This window comes from Colletotrichum tamarilloi, assembly GCF_030869305.1.
Source record: "Colletotrichum tamarilloi strain Tom-12 chromosome Unknown Scaffold_47.1, whole genome shotgun sequence".
Taxonomy (NCBI): Eukaryota; Fungi; Ascomycota; class Sordariomycetes; order Glomerellales; family Glomerellaceae; genus Colletotrichum; species Colletotrichum tamarilloi.
The window spans coordinates 1-18,326 of NW_026849430.1; the positions used below are offsets into that span (position 1 = coordinate 1).

The 18,326-nt window shown below is 51.6% G+C and overlaps 5 protein-coding genes across 5 annotated transcripts; 4 read left to right on the plus strand and 1 right to left on the minus strand.

Annotated features, from left to right (window-relative positions):
- Positions 1–367: 367 nt before the first annotated feature.
- CTAM01_10320 (base excision DNA repair protein) lies at positions 368–1,546 on the minus strand (the record flags this gene model as incomplete). Its single annotated transcript, XM_060526335.1, has 1 exon — positions 368–1,546. The coding sequence occupies one exon, from the start codon at positions 1,544–1,546 to the stop codon at positions 368–370; it is 1,179 nt and encodes a 392-aa protein (XP_060378931.1).
- Positions 1,547–5,235: 3,689 nt separating this feature from the next.
- Positions 5,236–6,961, plus strand: CTAM01_10321 (uncharacterized protein; the record flags this gene model as incomplete). The annotated part of the gene is made up of 2 exons (XM_060526336.1): positions 5,236–5,462; positions 5,533–6,961. 2 exons carry the CDS (start codon positions 5,236–5,238, stop codon positions 6,959–6,961), a joined length of 1,656 nt encoding a protein of 551 aa, XP_060378932.1.
- Positions 6,962–9,077: 2,116 nt separating this feature from the next.
- Positions 9,078–11,025, plus strand: CTAM01_10322 (major facilitator superfamily transporter; the record flags this gene model as incomplete). The annotated part of the gene is made up of 4 exons (XM_060526337.1): positions 9,078–9,344; positions 9,409–9,722; positions 9,775–10,210; positions 10,264–11,025. The coding sequence occupies 4 exons, from the start codon at positions 9,078–9,080 to the stop codon at positions 11,023–11,025; spliced, it is 1,779 nt and encodes a 592-aa protein (XP_060378933.1).
- An 804-nt stretch (positions 11,026–11,829) lies between these two features.
- On the plus strand, positions 11,830–14,059 carry CTAM01_10323 (carboxylesterase; the record flags this gene model as incomplete). Its single annotated transcript, XM_060526338.1, has 4 exons — positions 11,830–11,861; positions 12,032–12,196; positions 12,260–12,904; positions 12,970–14,059. The coding sequence occupies 4 exons, from the start codon at positions 11,830–11,832 to the stop codon at positions 14,057–14,059; spliced, it is 1,932 nt and encodes a 643-aa protein (XP_060378934.1).
- A 1,018-nt stretch (positions 14,060–15,077) lies between these two features.
- On the plus strand, positions 15,078–18,119 carry CTAM01_10324 (uncharacterized protein; the record flags this gene model as incomplete). Its single annotated transcript, XM_060526339.1, has 10 exons — positions 15,078–15,127; positions 15,314–15,436; positions 15,511–15,581; positions 15,635–15,856; positions 15,918–16,495; positions 16,548–16,672; positions 16,727–16,875; positions 16,926–17,113; positions 17,165–17,345; positions 17,416–18,119. 10 exons carry the CDS (start codon positions 15,078–15,080, stop codon positions 18,117–18,119), a joined length of 2,391 nt encoding a protein of 796 aa, XP_060378935.1.
- Positions 18,120–18,326: the final 207 nt, after the last annotated feature.

Consider the following 18,326-nt stretch of genomic DNA (forward strand, 5'->3'; position numbering starts at 1 on the left):
CGATCCCAATACGAAGTTCGCGAACATCAGGGATATCCATCGGGCTCAAATCGAAGCGGGTGAAAAGGAGGTTATCACGGCTGAATCCAGCGACTCTGAATGCCCTAGTGAGGCTGGCAGCTGTATTGTAGTGGGTGTGGTTGAGGATCAATAGTTAATAGTAATGAGGAGGTTGGGTTGTGATCCCATCGTTTTTGTGGTGCCAGAAACAGGGGGGTGCCAGGAAGTGGGTATGTTGACTTATTGATTAGCTAAAAGCCTTGATGCTACTACTCGTACTGGAAAACAGGACAGGGTTTATCCTAAGTAGGCACGTAATGAATTTCAAACATGTCTGTTTAGAATAACCAACCTATGACAAATGCCTTCAAGAGTCTGCCTCTACTTTGGGATCGGAAGGCTCCCCTTCTTCACTTTTGATCTTTTCATGGCGGAATGCCTTTCTCAACTCGCATTTTCCAACACTCTTACCACCAGCTTTGCACTCGCTGCATACCTTGCCGTGCTTGACAAGCAGGATGTGTAGCCCATACTTGTCTTCATCTGGGATTCTAACATCGAGATGTGCATGGGTTTCGTCCCGCGAGGCGCTCTTCGGCCGCCACCCCATGAGACCGGTGATTCTCCACACATGGGTATCTACTGCGAACGACTCCCTCTGCAGACAAAAGAGAAGAACACAACTGGCAGTCTTCGGGCCGACGCCCTGAAAGCTAATGAGCTCCTGCATCGCGTCTTCATTGCTGACATTGAAGAGATGATCGAGAGAATATGAGCCGTACTTCTCCTTGACCTGATTGAGGATGCCAACAATGACCTTGCTCTTGACTTGGCTCAGCCCCCCACACTTGATGGCTTCCTGCAGCTTGGGAATCCCGCCCTCGAAAATCTTCTCCCACTCATCGCTGCCGCCGTAGACGTCGTCCATGCTCCTCTTGGCGCGGGTGGAATTTGTGTCGCTCGTGTTCTGGCTCAGGATGGTCCTGACCAGTGCATCGAGCACCGACGGCGAGTCTCCGCAGCCGGCGCGGGTTGAAGATGCCTTGACTTCGGCAGGGCGTTCTCGCTTTCCGTGCAGTTTGGCCAGAATGCGGTGGGCCAATTTGCACTCGTCCGGTGTTGGGTGCGGGAAGTCGGGGAAGGGTGACTTGTCAGCGTATTGAGAGTAGGCCTTGAGCTTCTTTGACTTTAAGTCTGCGGGAGACTTTTGGACTTTTGCTTTAGTGTCTGGGCTTTCGGATTTGACTTGTTCCTTCTTGAGTGGTGTTAGGGCTGGTACGTTGGCGAAATCTGGGGACGCCGTATGGTCCGCATCCTCCGTCTTGACCTTCTTGGCCGGTGTTGAGCTTGCAGCTTTGCTTGTTGTCCGTTTCCTCTTCTCAGGTTGAGGCGTATTCTCCTTGTCTGACGAAGTCTGCTTCACAGACCGGCCCTTTTTTGTTGCGCCATTGGCAGCACTCGGGGTGTCTGCTGGCTTCGTGACAGTCGAGGCCAAACGAGCACTCGAACGGGTTGCTCTCGCCATTGCAATGAAGACAGATCGCATGCACTGATAAGAGTGGATTGATGAGAGGTAGGGCAGTTCGATATGAGTTATACACGAGGCAAAGTAGTCAAGATGAATGGATAAGGCAGGCTGGAAGGTGAGTTCAACGCTGCATGGCCGCTGTCGCTGATCCAGGGGTTGAGCAATGACGATGCAGAAAAGCACGTTGCCGACGCCATCGCCGCGCCCTCAGTGGTGATGTCAACGAAATGGACCCGCCGAGATCCACCACCCGCCTCAACAGTCAATGAAAACGCGACGGTTCCTGGCCCGTGCCTGATCGATGCGCACAGACCATGCGATCATGGCCGCCGGGATGAGCTCCAAGGGAAAGAACCTACCTTAGTTACCAAACGTAGGTAAGGCAGGAACATCGCGTCGTGACTTCCATTCTTCGTCGTGTTTTCGATTTCCAAGATCTTCTCGGAGCCACGGCTGCACCTTCCTTTCTCCAGATAAGGTACGTCTCTCTCCAACTGGGTCCCGTCTTTCCGAGACGAGCGACAAAAGGAAGGGGAAAGGTCTCTCCGGCCTCCGGTACTGATTGGAAGTACGTACCTCCACTTTGCTTCAACCTAAGGCTCCCGTCCAGCTCCTCTCTGTCCTCCTCCAATCTTTCCATCAAATGAATATTTGCTTTTTTCTTCTTCGCACGACCAGCACTTGCGACTTGGCGCATTCATGGCCACCTCACGCTGATGCTGCCCTTGAACAAATTTGTGCCAACGAGTGCAACCTGAGTGCAGCATACCTAGGCCGCAGCCCCCTAAGCCTCTGAAGCAGCCACTCGCATCTCGGCGAATCGCCCTCGTGCCTCTCTCAGCCCTCCATTGCCAACACATTCCACTTCTTGGAGCACAACCTCACCTCCACGCACGCACGGCATCGTATGCGCTTTGGGGTCGGAGGTAAAACCTCACCATCAGTGATCACAGCCGGCGACGGGCCCGGAAGTCATTCCCCGTCCTTACGCCGTGACGGCCCCCCCGCATCATACTTCGTACATCCCTGAGGACTGGCACGCCGCCCACCTGCATGATAGCCCGCTCAAGTGGACTCGCCTCCATCCTAACGGACGTACTTGGTCTATAGGGGTAAGTTTAATCCCCTAGCTCGGTACCGATCCACAGACAAGGGTCAACGCACTAGTTAGATCGTTAGTACTAAATAGCTAATATAATCAATAATTATTAGATCTTAATTAATTTCTATAGCTAAATTAGTATTTAATATATATTCCGTTAGTATTAATTATTACTTAGTAACGCATAAGTATTATACTTAATAGCGAGTATAAAAAGTCTTTTAAAAAGGTATCCTAGGCCTTTTTAACCTATTATTATAATATATTATATAAGGGTTTTTTTTATATACCTATAAGCTCTTATATATAATCCTTTATTTAATTTTAATACGTTTTAATAAAGTTAAAGTTAGGTAAAAAAAAGTAATTAAAATATTAAATAAACGCTATAGTTATTAAGCTCTTATTAAGTTAATTCTATATTATATACTAGGGCGCCGTTTTATATTAAAATAAAGTTATTATTATATATTTATTAATAAAAATAAATCTAACTATTAATAATTAGTATAATATATTTTTAATAAGTATTAATATATATATTACCCTAATCCTTTTTTTAAAAAATACTTAGTCCCTTCTAATCCCTAGAGAAATATCCCTAAAATATTTAACCCCGCTTACGTTAATACTTTTTAATAATATATGTTAAGTCCTATTCCTTACTATAGTAATAAGTAATATAGAACTTATAATAATAACTGCCCGTAACTTATATTTCGTTTATTTGTAAAACTTTTTATTAGTTTTTAATAATTTAATAAAGGTACTCTTAGGCCTAAATAAGATGCTTAATTTAGTTAGCCTCGAATATAAGGGGCTTATAATAAGTAATATAATAATAAAACCTAAGCTAATATAAAGCTATTTATATTACGTAAGTATTAAATTAGAAAAAAAAGAGTATAATTAAAAATAATAAAAAAGAGGCTTAGTAGCCGTTTTTAAAAAAAGTAATATATTTAATAAGGGCCTCTTTTTATTATAAAATTATAATTTATAAATAGCTAGAACGTAGTATAATTATTACTAACGAGGCCTTTATAACTATACGGACCTAGTTTTTTATAAATCTAATTAATTTAATTATTTAAACTTATATAAATTTTATATTAATATATAATATACGAATTTATTAATAATCGGCCTTAGTAAGGTACTTTATTATACTACTTACTAACCGTACTATATTTATAATAATTTATTAAAAATAAAATAAGTAAGTAGGTAAGTAATATATAGGAAGAAGAATTCGTAATTAGTAAAAAAGTTAGGCTAGGCTAATTAGTGGGCCTGTGCTAAAATGGTGGCTTCTGATTGGTCGAATTGCCCATGGAAGGCAGGCACGGGCCATCCCCACCGGTACCTGACAAGGGGGTTAAACTTTGGCCTGATACCGTAGTATCTCGTTTAAGAGGGTGTGCTGCAGGGATGGAAGAGCACTCGAATCTTTCCTGAACAGGACCACCTCTTGCAAATTCTCAATCGATCTGTAGCAGAAGGCATGGATCTCCCATGCTATCGGCCGAACGTTCTACTATTTTCAAACCCACCCTGAAGATCAAACCCGTTTTCTTATCGCTTAGAAGGCTGATCGCTTCAGCGTACTGATTTCGAATGCGTTTGAAGATGTCTTGAGCTAGGCCTGCGGCAGAGGATCATCGAGAACGCCTCGACAACTTTGCTGTGCAAATCTTCCTCGTCTACTTCGTAGGGACCAGATCGATTGATAAGTGCCTGACGCAGATCGCCAATGGATCATGGGCGCCTACAATACGGGGAAGCGTCCAACTTGCGCTACGCGGATCCGCCATGTACGGATTCGAACTTAGACGCGCCGTCGCGAGATTCGCGAGGAGAACAAAAGGCCCAAATGCCAATGTTCAACTCTAAATGAGCCGGATCATTTGGCGCAAAGCTTCGCACTCAAGCAAACAATGGACGGCTAGCCCATACAAGCCAGCAATATTGAACACCCTCTCTCGACCTCGTCAACCGTAAGCCGAGGTAAACGCAACCTGCAAACGACCTGCTGGATGGTGGCTAGAGGACTGTTCCCTCGTCGTCAGCTGGCCGGTTCGCCCCGGATCGTTTCTATTTCCACATCGGCATTCTGCGTGTCGCAGGCGAAAGAAGAAACTCCCCCCTCTCTCAACGACGCGGGTGCCAGCATGCCAATTTCGTCCACCCCAAATCATTGGACAGTCCTCACCATCCACCAAAGGAACTTTCCCCGCCACAGACTCTGAGTTGCAAATACATGCTCTTGGCGGTGGTGCAATGCAACCTGGAAATGTCTTGGACACATGCGGATCACACCTAGCAGAGTCGCCAAGATCTGGAAGCGGCTTAGAATGCCAGCCTAGCTTGTATTCGGCCACCGTCGTGGGCGCAACAAGCGTGCTCCTTTCTTGAATGAAAATGCTGTCGCTCCCTCACCTTCTAGATGCGCTTCCCGTCTACTCCAACACCTATTTCATTGTCGGCAGTCCTTGGACTAAAGACAAGCTATCACAAGCACCTCACAAAGCCCCGAGAAACCGTCGAAGCCTCACCTAATCGCTCGGGTCCGCCAACGAGATATGCCACTGACGATTTGTACAACATGAGTGTCAAGTCCGTGAACGTCGGCCGCTTGAACGCCGTGACCAGCATAGCAAGTACGAATAATTCGGAACCAGAAACCAACCAACATGGCCACCTTACTCTGTGGCAGTCAATCAAGAAGTGGCGTCGCGTCGTTCTCTATTGTATCGGCATGACTTCCGCCATCCTGATGTACGGCTACGACTATGTGATTGTTGGCACAGTTTCAGCAATGCCCAGCTTTCAGTATGTTTCTTCACCCCTCGAGGCTCTCTGCCCTTGGCATCGAAATGTCTGGCTAACAAAACCTTTCCAGGCATGACTTTGGTCAACAGCTTAATGGAAAGTGGATTCTGCCTTCACTCTGGCTCGGTCTCTGGAATTTCGTCAGCCCAGGCTGCTCCATGATTGGCTCTTTGATTGGAGGTGTATTCCAAGACAGATATGGTCGTCGAGCGTCGCTTGCATTGGGATCCTTTCTGTCAGCCATTGGGGTTGCTGTTTGCTTCGTCTCCAACCTCTCTCCCGATATCCATACCCGGCGAATCATCTTCCTCGCTGGCAAAGGCTTCCAAGGAGGGGCCATTGGCATGGTCATGACGACTTCCCAGACGTACATGTCGGAGATCCTACCGCCAAATCTCAGAGGACCGCTCCTGGCCTTTTTCCCCATCTTCACGCTGCTTGGCCAGTTGACTGGTGCCGCTGTCATCTTCGCATGCCTCAATCTGGCGAACGGGTACACCATTTGCTTTGCATCACAATGGCCATTTTCTGCTCTTCCATTGTTGATGGCATTCTTGATTCCCGAAAGCCCAACATATCTCATTCGGAGGAACAAGAATTCCCAGGCTCACAGGGCTCAACTGAAGCTGGATCCCACTGGTGCCGACCCTGAGGACACTCTCGACACCATCCGCCGCAACATCGAGCATGAAAGGCGACTGACCAATGCGACCTATGTCGACTCATTCCGCGGTGTCAACCTTAGGCGCACCTTGATCATCATGTTCTCCAACTCATTGCCAAACATATTCGGTCTGACGTTGCTATCAAAGTCGAGTTACTTTGTGCAAGTCGTTGGCATGAAAGCCAACCTAAGCGTCATCGTTCTTATACTCGGCCTCGTCTGCGGTTTGATTGCCAACATCATGAGCGTATGGGTTCTCTCGAGGATAGGACGTAGGCGGCTCATTCTAAGCACGCTATCCCTTTTGTCCATAATCTGGACCGCCATGGGAATTGCGGGCTGCTGGTCGGGTCCAGTTATACCATGGTACGTTGACGATAGCCTCGTGGTCGTGAACACCGCCTTAACTGACTGCAACAGGTACACATCCATGACACTGATAGCGGTGGTCATTGTGGCGGGTCTGGGAGTTTGGCCTGCCTCACACGTTGTCGGTGCCGAAACCTCAGCGCTGCACTTACGGTCCAAAGCCCAAGCTATCGGCTGGTTTACCGCGGGAGCAAACAACTCCATCTTCGGATTTGTGTTGCCATACATCTTCAACCCCGACAAAGGCAACCTTAAAGCCAAGACCGGTTTCGTGTTTGCTGGTCTTTGTGCCCTCGGGCTTGTCATTGCCTTCTTCCTGGTACCCGAGATGAAGGGACGAACGCCGGCTGAAATTGATCGCATGTTTGAGTTGAGGCTACCGGCACGACAATTCCGCCACTGGACCAACTCAGCCTCGGAAGGAGAGAAGAATGGTTCGGCTAGAGTTGAGAACTCTGCCGCGTAGTGTTCGGCTGCTTTCCTACCTACCTTGAATGAACATACCTGCATTTCCATCGCCATTCAGCGACTGCAGTAAAGACCAGACTGCGCCTCGCACCCGCCGGCCCCATTGACACTCACCTCGATCCGCAATGAAACCTGTCTGCACGCACTGGCATGGCGTTGCTTTTCATCTGATGATGTCTTTCGCCAAGCTTTGCGCACCGGCCCTGGATTCATCTTTGTCCGTGACCACGAGCTTCTGTTCAACGGCTTTCCACCCATGAAGATTGTTGATTAGGCCCCCAGTTCATTTCACCAACGTATTCAAATCAATGCATTGGTGCTGTGAGATATTTTCAGTCATCAAAACAATCTATGCCACGGCACGAAGTAGACCATAGCTCTCCCACCCAGTGGTCAGCAGTCGTGCAGTGTCAGTCGAGTATAAAGCCCGCCTCTGACAGCGCTAAACCTCGACTAGTGACCGGGCGCCCGAACATCAGATCAACATCGTACGTGTGGCTATCGGAGGCTAATGGTGCATGTTGCCGCGCGCGCTCGAGCAATTAGCGACTGGGGAAAGGAAGAGTCTCTGCAGGATCCTCTCGCTCAAGCAGTATCAGTGGCTGTGTTTCGTTTCTGATTGTCAGTGACGTGAGACGACATGGTCGGGCATCCACAGTCAGCAAACACATTTGCGAGTAGCCAGAAGTGGACGAAGCGAGCCTTAGCTTGAATGGAAGAATTGGGCAGCACGTCAACTTCCAATCTGACCGCCTCTTCCGCTTGACAAGCGCCCGCTAACAATACTTACCAACCAACAGATCCAAGCACCCTCAACAACCTTGCTTTGTACGACTTACCCGCATCTACCCAGAAAACATATCTTGTAGACAGCCACGTTATCATTGAATAAGCGCACGGAAGCGACCGCCCGCTCTCCTCAGTCACCCACCGTCCATGGCCCAAGCTAAGTTCGATGAAAGGGCACATGCCATCAGTTCTCACTTTTGCCGGTAATCCCATCCGGCTGGGAAGTTCCAAGACTGTCTGTTCGAGATCCCGGCCCGATCGTCTGATATCGGAGACAGAAGAACAATAGTCTAGGCCGACTTTCCCATAAGACAGTTCGCGATGAAGCACCGCCACTTGATAGCTTAAAACCACCATGCACCAACGAGGCACGCACGGGTCCCGTCTGTCGGGTACGGGTACGACGTCTCTACCCGGGCTAGCCCCGTCCAGCTTTTTGAGGTCGCATCCCGGTGCTCAATTCCAGTGTCGTGCTTACACCCGCTGGCCTGAAAAGGATAGCAAGCGTCAGGATGGCCGTCATGCTACCGAAGAAGCACCATGCTTGTCGAGAAAGGCGTGCTGGCGTCGCTGTCAGCACTTGAACAGACACACGAGGAAGTTCACACACAATACTGGCCACAGCTGATGTGAGAATAGCCTGTCAACGGTTATTTCGTGAAGATATCAGCTCAATCTTATCAGAACTCCTGAGCGACCCGATTTGCAGGATCCTACCAAACGCTCAGTGGCCTGAGTCCGAGGCCTTGGGACCAGGATTTCAAACTCTGTGATTGCCTATGCCAGAATCGGCGGTACGTCTCCAGACACCCAAAGCTACCGCCTTTCATATCAGTCCAGCCCTGGACTGTCGATATGGTATCAAAGAATGTTGTTCCGCACTGATCCGCGCGGCATCAACCAATGAAACAATCGAGAGATGAGTGCGGACGACAGCAAAGCACTCACCGAGCTGCAAGCAAGCAGGCTCGCAGCCCGGCAACGTTGGCTAGCTACTCGCCCCCGAGGACCCGACTGCCCTTTATGGCCCGAACTGTGATACTCTTTGAGGCTCAAGATTCTGCAGTCTGCGGTGGGGCGTAAGCCGGTATGTACCTCGCCAATGTGAGATGCATATGCCAGCGCACGGCAAGCCGGGCCTCGAGCTTGGTTGCCACCCTGAGATGCGAAGCAAGCACCGACAGGGCATGTGCTTCCCAAGATACTAAAGAAGGGCGAGCACCTGCAGTTCTCGTTTCTATGCTCCCTGTGTCTTCAGCTTGTAAATTCTCTCGATATTCTTTGCAAGTTTCGTGCGGCATTGGTCTTGAGCACGATTGCCCAAGATGGCTTACCGACAGCAACATGAGAGCGTCCTCTCGACGTCGTCTTACTCTTCGACGGCGTACGATCCGGCCGCCGCTTCGTATACCGCCCTCAAGGAGCCGAAGGAACATGACCAGCGAGGAATCTCCGATCCCATGCTCGTCGACGAGTCGGACAGCATACCAGAATGGAAACCTTCCAAGCACCAGATGGTCATCATCACGACGTTATCCATCATGTCGTTCGTGATTGCCTTGGATGCGAACGTGATTGTCACGTCTTTGAGTGTAAGTCGGCCTTGGTAGCGACGATGTTTTGGTAGCTTGATGCTCACATGCTTCTCTTGCGCAGTCCATCATCCAAGATATTGGGGGAACATCTACGCAGGCTTTCTGGGTTGGCACATCCTACCTAATATCTTGCGCGGTCGCAATGCCTTTCTTGGCCTCCCTGAGTGACATCTTTGGCCGTCCCATCATTCTGATTGGCAGCTTGGTTTTCTTCACTGTTGGAACTATCCTTTGCTGCGTGTCAAACGGTATCGGGCTGCTTCTCGGAGGTCGTGTTATTCAGGGTATTGGTGCCGGCGGCATGTATGTGCTCAGCTTGGTTGTCTTTACCGACATTGTGCCACTCCGCCATCGCCCCAAGTACTACGGAATCATGTGAGTGATGATCTACCCCTGCGTGCGGAATCATAACTGACACCATCTTCAGTCAGATGGCGTGGGCTATCGGCTCCCTTACCGGCCCCATCATCGGCGGTGCTGTTGCCGAGCACACTACCTGGAGATGGATCTTCTACCTGAACTTCCCCATCTGTGGCTACTCCCTGCTCGCCATCCCTATCCTCTTGACCTTGAAGCCTCCCACGGCAACTTTCAGCGAGAAGCTCAAGCGTGTCGACTGGCTTGGAGGTTTCTTGTTCATCGGCTCCATGGTGACATTCCTTGTTGGTATTTCCTGGGGCGGCAACGACTTCCCCTGGCGCAGCGCGCAGACCTTGGTGCCTGTCTTCATCGGCGCTGCCGGTTTGACAGTGACTCTGTTTTACGAGCACAGCTACGCGAGATACCCGTTCTTGAAGAAGATTCTCTTCACCGACCGTAGCGCCATCACGGTTTACGTCCTCGGCCTTCTTCAGGGTTTCATTGTACGTACATCGCACAAACACGCCTCCGATGATCATTCGCTAACCCCTCGTAGCTTTATGGCCAGCTGTACTACATCCCCTTTTACTTCCTCTCCGTCTCGCAGTACAGCCCTACCATGGCTGGCGTAGCCATGCTTCCCGTCACCCTTCTCCTCCTCCCGGGCTCCATCATCTCCGGCATCCTCGTCTCCCGTTTCAACGCGTACCGCTGGTCCATCTGGATCGGCTGGGCCCTGATGTCGATCGCCTCCGGTCTCCTCATCTACTGGGACGTGGACACCTCCTTGCCCGTTCACATCGTCACCCTCGCCATTGGCGGTATCGGCCACGGCTTCGTCCTCAACGCCCAGACTTTCGTCACGGGTGCCATCGTCGAGCCCGAGAACTCGGGTCACGCCGCGGCCATGTACCTCTTCCTGCGCATGTTGGGCTGCGCCATCGGCGTCAACGTTGGTTCCACCACGTTCCAGAACGTCATGGCTATGAAGCTTGAGCGCAAGGGTATCGCGCAGGATATCGCTCAGCGCGCCGAGGAGTATCTTCTCGTCATCAAGGGCCTAGCAGACGGCACGTTCAAGGATGCCGTCTTGGAGTCGTATGCGTTCGGCTTCAAGGGCGTGCACGGCGTGTACGTCTCGTTGGCGATGATTGCCTTCTTCGCGAGCTTCATGATCCGTCACTACGATTTGAACAAGATCCACGAGACGGCGCATACGTTGCACCAGAACCGGGTGTCGAGGATGTTTGATACCCGCAAGAGCGCGAGCCAGGGACGACCTCAGCCTATTCCCTCTTCGCCCGGTGACAGTTCGTAGACTTCCTCGGGGTTACGATCATTGAGCTGCGTGAGTGTTATCAGACGCTCAACAACCAGCACCCTTTGCAATGGTATGCATGGAAAGTAAGGATACTTGGGGTCGGGAATATGGATACACGGACACACTTGGCACTGAGCATGGAGTTGCGGTATCATAGACACAGGATATGCTGACAGGGTTGGAAGGGATTGTCATGGGTCATTAAGTCTTTTACACGGATAATCTAGCATCATTCATTTACTTGCATATCAACTCATCGCTTTCTGCGTCTTGCACGTGACGATTGTTCATCGCTCTTGAGCATCTGGCTGCTTCCGATCCTCGTGATGTCTTTGCGCATTACGGTGTTGTTAGAAACACTGCAATCCTTGAGTGTTCTCTCAACAGGTGGAGAGCACTGAAGGCTACAAGTAGCTGTTTCAAATCCATACGGATACTCGCCGAGCTGCAAAGACGTCGACTGCCTCAAGCAATACCAAGACGACGATCTCTCATAATTATAAACTTTATACAATTGACAACGATATGCGTGGCAAAGGTTTGGTATAACAACAAGCCTCTGACCTTCCGAGGTCCATATCCGGAGCAGCCCATGCTTCAAGGCACATAACTAAAGTAGTGTAAGAACCAATTGCCGGACCGTTCTCTTCCCCTGCCCTACGGATACAAAAAGTAAGGCGGAAAAAAGGGACTGGCAAACGCATGAGTCGGGCGGAATTGAGTTATTCACATCCTGGCCGGGGTTGTAGTGCGTTTGATGAGCTACTCAAACTCTATTGCGTGTTCCCCACGTCCATCATCATGGATTCATTCACCCGAAGGCGCCGATGTCCGTACGCCGTAGTCGGGGTAAAACTTCAATGAACTCTCTCGCTAGGCAGGTCTTTCTGTAGCTGTGGTCGCCTTTTTTGCGTCGCTTTCGTATCGTCCCATGGTCCTCTGAGGTGGCGATATTTCACTCGAGGCACACATCATTAGGCTATTCAGTCGCTACCTAGTCCAGACTCATCGGGGTAGCTACGACAATGAGAGTCCATTCACTCTTCCACATTGCCGTGCCTCTATTGGCAACCGTAGCTTCGGCCGCGGACGGTCCGATAGTCGACCTGAAATATGCCAAATACCAAGGAACATTCAACTCGACCTTGAACCTCAACATATTCAGAGGGTAAGCCCTCTCAAACAAGCCCTCTCAAACAACAACTTCCTTCACGATCTAACCTCACCCCAGAATCCGCTACGCAGCCCCTCCAACAGGCGACCTCCGCTGGAAACTCCCTCAAGACCCAACATCCAGCGGCACAAACACATCCAACGACACCGTCACCCCAGCCACAGCAAACCCGCCGCGATGCCCATGGGCCCGCCGCTCCCTCCGATACCCCAAAACAGCAGCCGAAGAAGCCGCCCTCCAGAATTTCGCCTTCGCCGGCGACGAAGACTGTCTCTTCCTCAACGTCTTTGCCCCAGCCGGCGCCACGGCCCTGCCGAAACCTCTCCCCGTGGTGGTATGGATCCACGGCGGCGGGTATAACCTCGACTCGGCGTCCTCGTTTGACTTTTCTTCGCAAATTGTGACGAATAATAACAGCTATGTGGCGGTCGTGATACAGTACCGTCTGGGCGCGTTCGGGTTCCTTTCGTCGGAGGAGCTTATGGAAGGCGGCGGGGTCGCCAATGCTGGGTTGTGGGACATGGTCCACGCGTTGAGGTGGGTGAAGACGCATGTGGGCAAGTTTGGAGGGGATCCGAGGAGGGTGACGGTCGCGGGACAGTCTGCTGGCGCGGGAGGGGCGTTGTTGTTGGCCGCAAGTGATGTGGCTGTTGGGTTGTTTGATGGTGTTATTGCGAGCAGTCCGTACTTGACTACTCTGCCGTGAGTGACCCCCTTCACCCTTATTGAGGTCTATGTGTAAAGCAAGAACTGACGCGTCACAACAGAAAACACGACGGCGATAGACCAACGAGAGCATACAAAAGCCTAGCAGAGCGTATAGGCTGCTCTGCAAATGCTACATCCTCATCCCTTCTCTCCTGCCTCCAGAAAGCAGACTCCCTCACGCTTCAGAATGCAAGCGACTGGGTAAGCACCCAAGGCCGCTACGGCCAATGGGAATGGCGGCCCGTCATCGACGGCAAACTCATCAGCGACACCCTCACGCAGGAGTTGTCTCAGGGGAAAGCCGGCGTCAACGGGCGGCGGGTCCTCACCAGCAACGTCGCGGATGAAGGACCGTATTTTACCTGGCAGAATATTACCACCCAGGCACACTTTGTCTCGTTCCTGCAGAGCAACTACCCCGCGCTGTCGGGGGGTAACGTAACGGAAGTCCTCGCGACGTACGCGCAGAAGCACGAGGCATTCTTGACGGCCAACTCAAGGGATGCGAACAACACGGACCCAGGCTTCAGCACCAACGGTCTCGAACCACCGTACGCGACGACGGTGTCAGACTACGCTACGGGCTGGCAGCAGGTCGCTAACAACTTCTATGCTGAAGCGACGTTCGTGTGTCCCTCGCACTGGCTCGCGAACGCGTACGCCGCCAAGGATGGGGCGAGAGCGTGGCGGTATCAGTATAGTGTTCCGCCGGCGTACCACGGCGTTGATATTGGTTCCGGGTCGGCTGTTGATGTGTTGCTTGCGCCGGTGGATACGCCTGGGACGGCGGTCACGACACCTTTGCGACTGGGGTTGCAGAATGCTTGGGGGCAGTTTATCACGCGCGGGGAGGGGTTGGTTCTTGGTGGCGAGGCTGGAGGAAACGCGACGGTGTGGGCGCAGTGGAAGGAGGGTGGGAGGGGCGTTGCGAGTATGTTGAATGCCAATATGACTGGCGGTGTACCGGTTGGTAAGGTGTCTTCGTTTGATGGGATGGTGAGTTTGAATATTACCAGCTATGCGCCTGGGGATGCTGGCAGTCCGCCGCTGGAGGCTGTGTTAAAGGTCGTTGATGGGGATAGGTGGGAAGATGGACGGGGAGAGAGGTGTCGGTTGTTGGCGGATTTGAGCCCTTGGCTGGCTGATTGACTTTAGGAGTCGCAGAATAGTTGTGATATCTACCGATCATGACGTTCAGAGCCAATAAGGAAATGGATTATGGTTCCGTCAGTATAAACCTCTGAGTTTGCCCTCGCGTCAATACCAAAATATGCTCGCTAGCGAGGTCTCTCATGAGCTCAATATGCAAAGAACTGACTCAATTCCAGCCAACGGCCCCAAAACTCCCTTCTCCTTCATCATGTCTCCAAGTTTGGACGCAAAGGTTACTCTTTAATAGGCCATCTTTTGTTTAGTTGATACAGTTGAAGAGTCAAAGGTTCGTTGCCGTTGCGTTTGTTTTGATTCGGCTAATTACCTATTTAGGCATAGCTCCGGATAGTCCCCTCGGCATCTCGGCCCCGCGCCTACGACCCTCGATTCTGTATTCAAAGCGCTGCATGCCCTTGACGGTAAACGTAAAAACGCAATCCTCTGAGTGAATGTTCGTCTTTGATTTGCTTTCAAGACAGCAAAGGGCTTGCCCTGTGTGGCGATGTTGACGGGGGCTCTGCCATCCCGCTGGTTCGAGCGGATGAGTCGAGATAGGTTCATTGCAACTTGAAGTCCCCTAGGTTTGATCTATAAGTAGCCATTGCTTAGGACATAATCGCCAAAAGTAAGAAAGTGACCAAATGATTTGCGTCTTCGTATTGTATCTCGAAGATCGAATTTGGAATGAGCTCTAGAACATGACTAAATCAACTTTGAATCGATACGAAGAGGGAAGCCAATTGTTGGCAGCGATAGGACGATAAGCCTTAGCGCCGGCGTGCCACTCCCCGCTCCGAGGTTCGGCGAAGCGTCCCTTATCTCCCTTCCCCTCCACCTCCGCGTATCTCCCCTCACCACACTTGCCCGACATCCAGCCCCCAAGACTTCGGGGTCAACAACCATAGACAGGCACAATTCGGTCAGACATCATCAACCGCGCTGCTTGAATACGTTTCATCTGTAATATTAAAAAATCATGGATTTGGGATCCCATGCGTCACCGAGGCGCCTGTCAATGAGCAGCAGACACGGCGTAAGTCGCGAAGCGGCCAAGACCATTTCGGCGTGAGTCTCCGAGACCCCTTTCATCCCCGTGCCCGTCCGCGCACCCGGTCTCGATCACCTCGGGAGCACCACATTGCGTGAGCCTGGACCGTCGAGACCCATTGTTTCCATCTGTTTTTCCAGGCTTTGCATGCATGCATGAAGTTGTTCGATTGTTGGTCACTGACGTATTGGGGTATCCGGCAGATGTCTTACGTGCAGACGGAAGAAGGTAAAGTGCTCCGGCGAGGCGCCGTGCACGTATTGCAGCAAGCGGGATCTGGAGTGTCAGTTCCCCGAACCGGGGAAGAAGCGGGTCTATTCTGTTACGTGAGTTCATGGATACCCAAAGTGTAGCGTATGTTCATGCACATGCACTTCTGTGGGCTGACGGATCTCCATAGGAGGATTCAAGATCTCCAGGAGAGGCTGGCGCGGTATGAAGGCCAGGGGTTCGGTCTTGGACCGACGCTGTGTAAGTGACGCTGTATCGATACCTTCCAGTTGGCAGTATTGACGGAGGTGTAGCTCGAGACAGTGAGACTATCAGAGTTCAGACCACTCAAGGAGCGTCGCCAGACCGGCCACCGACGAGGGCGACGGCGCAGACACCCACGGATAACGCCACGCAGGTAAATGCTGCCTCGACGCTTCTGGGATTAGCCCTAGATCAACTCACGTCACCTACGCCAACCAATCCAACATCTGGAGGCCATGGTAACAACCACGTTGCATCATCTCCTGGCTCCGGTGAGTCCGCTGCTTCGCATCGCATATAGCCTTGGTTCGTGTGCTAACGAAACTTCACCAGCCATCGCGGCCGACTCGTCGCTGAGCTCAAGCCACACCTTTGGCTCACGACTGCAAAACCTCTTGGAGCATCCGCGTCTAGGCCGCCGAGAACCAATGCAACCACCCGCCCGCTCCCTCTCCCAAACGACGACCCTAAAGCCCCTCGACGATGGCCCCGCCGGCGTTGGAGGCATCTCCCTGCCCTCGGAAGACGAAGCCCGCCGTCTCTTCGAGAGCATGACCTTCTTCATCGGGTATACGCAGCACCACATCGACACGCGCGAGTTCTCGGACCGCCTCGCCTTCTTCTACGCGAACCTGGGTGATACATCACAGGCTATATCACAGGCGCAGATGCCGTGGTATCTAGAGATGCTACTTGTTTTTGCCATTGGAAAGCTGTTCTCGGGCGGCTTCGACGGGGAGGAGAAGGGCGGGGGCTTGCCGGTTCCTGGGGCGAGCATGTTTGCACACGTGCAGGCTCGGTTGCCGAGCCTGAGCGAGCTGTACGGGCTGGGCAAACTGGGGATCGAGATTCACGCTTTGGCGGCGGTGTATTTGCAGAATGCGAATCGGAAAGAGGAGGCATATCTTTATGTAAGTTGTCCCTGTCTTCTTGGTATTGTTATGAGGATACTAAGCTGCGTAGATCAGCTCAGCCCTTCGACTGGCGACAACGCATGGGTATCATCGCAAGTCGGGGACGCAACATTTGTTACAGTCGGAGAAGGTGCATTTGAACCGTCTCTGGTGGACTGTGTATATGCAAGAGAGGTGAGGAACGAGGCGCCGAGGAATCGATGGAGGATGAGCTGACGCGGTGTGTAGACGACTGGCGGCAGCAACTGGCAACCCTGCCGGGATTCTGGATGATGTTATCGAAATCGATATGCCGACAGACTCCCCAGGTTTCCCACCGGCGCTTCCTCTGCGAACCAATATTAAAATCGCAAAGGTTACCGGAAGAATCCTATCAAGTAAGATGGCTGTCGTGTTCGAAGCAGACGGTTGGAGCTAACTCTATCAGCGATTTATGGACCAGGGAACCACCCGGAAGAGACGTTCGTTCCAAACGTGCAGGAAATTGTCCAGTCGTTATACTGGATTGCCAAGGAGATCCCGGGCGAGTTCTCGTCCAAGCTGTCTGATATGCCATCCATGGAAGGAGACGTCTCTTTGAGAACGTCGGCGTATCTCCACATGATGCTATATCAGGTAGGTTATTTCTGCAGCATTGTGCCTTGACATCGCTAATGACTCGTGGAGGCGATTCTCTTGACGATACGGCCTGTGATGCTCCACGTCTCGAAACTGATCTTTGACGAGGAAAGTGGAGGAAGTCTAAGCTTGGGGTCCTCACCACTTGGGAGATTGAGTCGAACGTGTTCAGAAGCAGCCCGTCGACTGTTGGAGGTCCTGATGCTGTTACGGAAGAGGAACATCCTAAGTACGTCGAAGCGATTCCCGACCCATGAATCCTCTTCTGGGATCTTGACTGACGGATGACCACGTTGTAGCAACCTTTGGCTTCTTCGATCTCGACGCCATCTTTTCGGCTGCTTTCATCATGATCCTGACGATGACGATCGACTCGACCTGCGAGGAGAGCCAGAAATTGGCACCCAGCCCAGGATTATCAGAGGCACTAGAGATACTCGATTACCTGGTAGGCCGCGGCAATGAGTTCGCGCTCCAGCGAGCTCGAGAAGTCAGGCGAATGCGAGACCATCTGTCGACGTTTCTGGACATTCCCAAGAACAGCCCAAGCGAGTTTCGTTCGCATCCCCCAGTGGCTACAGGGTCAGGGCCCAGCGGTGGGCAGCAGTCGCCCGCAACGATGGCGGTGTCTACGTCGTCAGAGGATAAAGGTGCCGGTGAGGATGCTAGAGCACGTCAGCAGAGCTTCAGAGATATGACGATGCGGGGTTCGGTCGAGAGAGGGGGCCTGACGCCATCGGGGAGTAGCAGGGCGAGCCAACTGGGATCGCGGAGTCTGCTGGACTCGAGTTTGTGGAACGATATCTCGTATCTTTGGATGCAGCCCGCCCCAGGAGTCGAGGATGCACAGGCGTTTGAGCAAGCGGAAGGGATGGCTGATTTGTTGCCCGAAGATGCGTATAATTGGAACTCGATCTACCACAACCAGGATCTAGCCCTGACTGGTCAAGATCTGGGGGATTTTGGAGAGTTGGAGAGACATATTCTAGGGTTTGGCGGATAAAACCTCGGGATTTGCTGTAATGATAATGATACCTAGTATAAGATGAGTCAACAAGAGTCAATGGGGGTTGATTGTGCTTGAAAGAAGATACCAAGAGTCTCGAGCAGCGTCATTTCTTGCTTGGCTGCGTTGTTGAGCACCAAGGGCAAGCTGCAAGACGCATTACTGCGCTGGATGAGTCATCCTTTGATTCACCTGTCAGGCAAC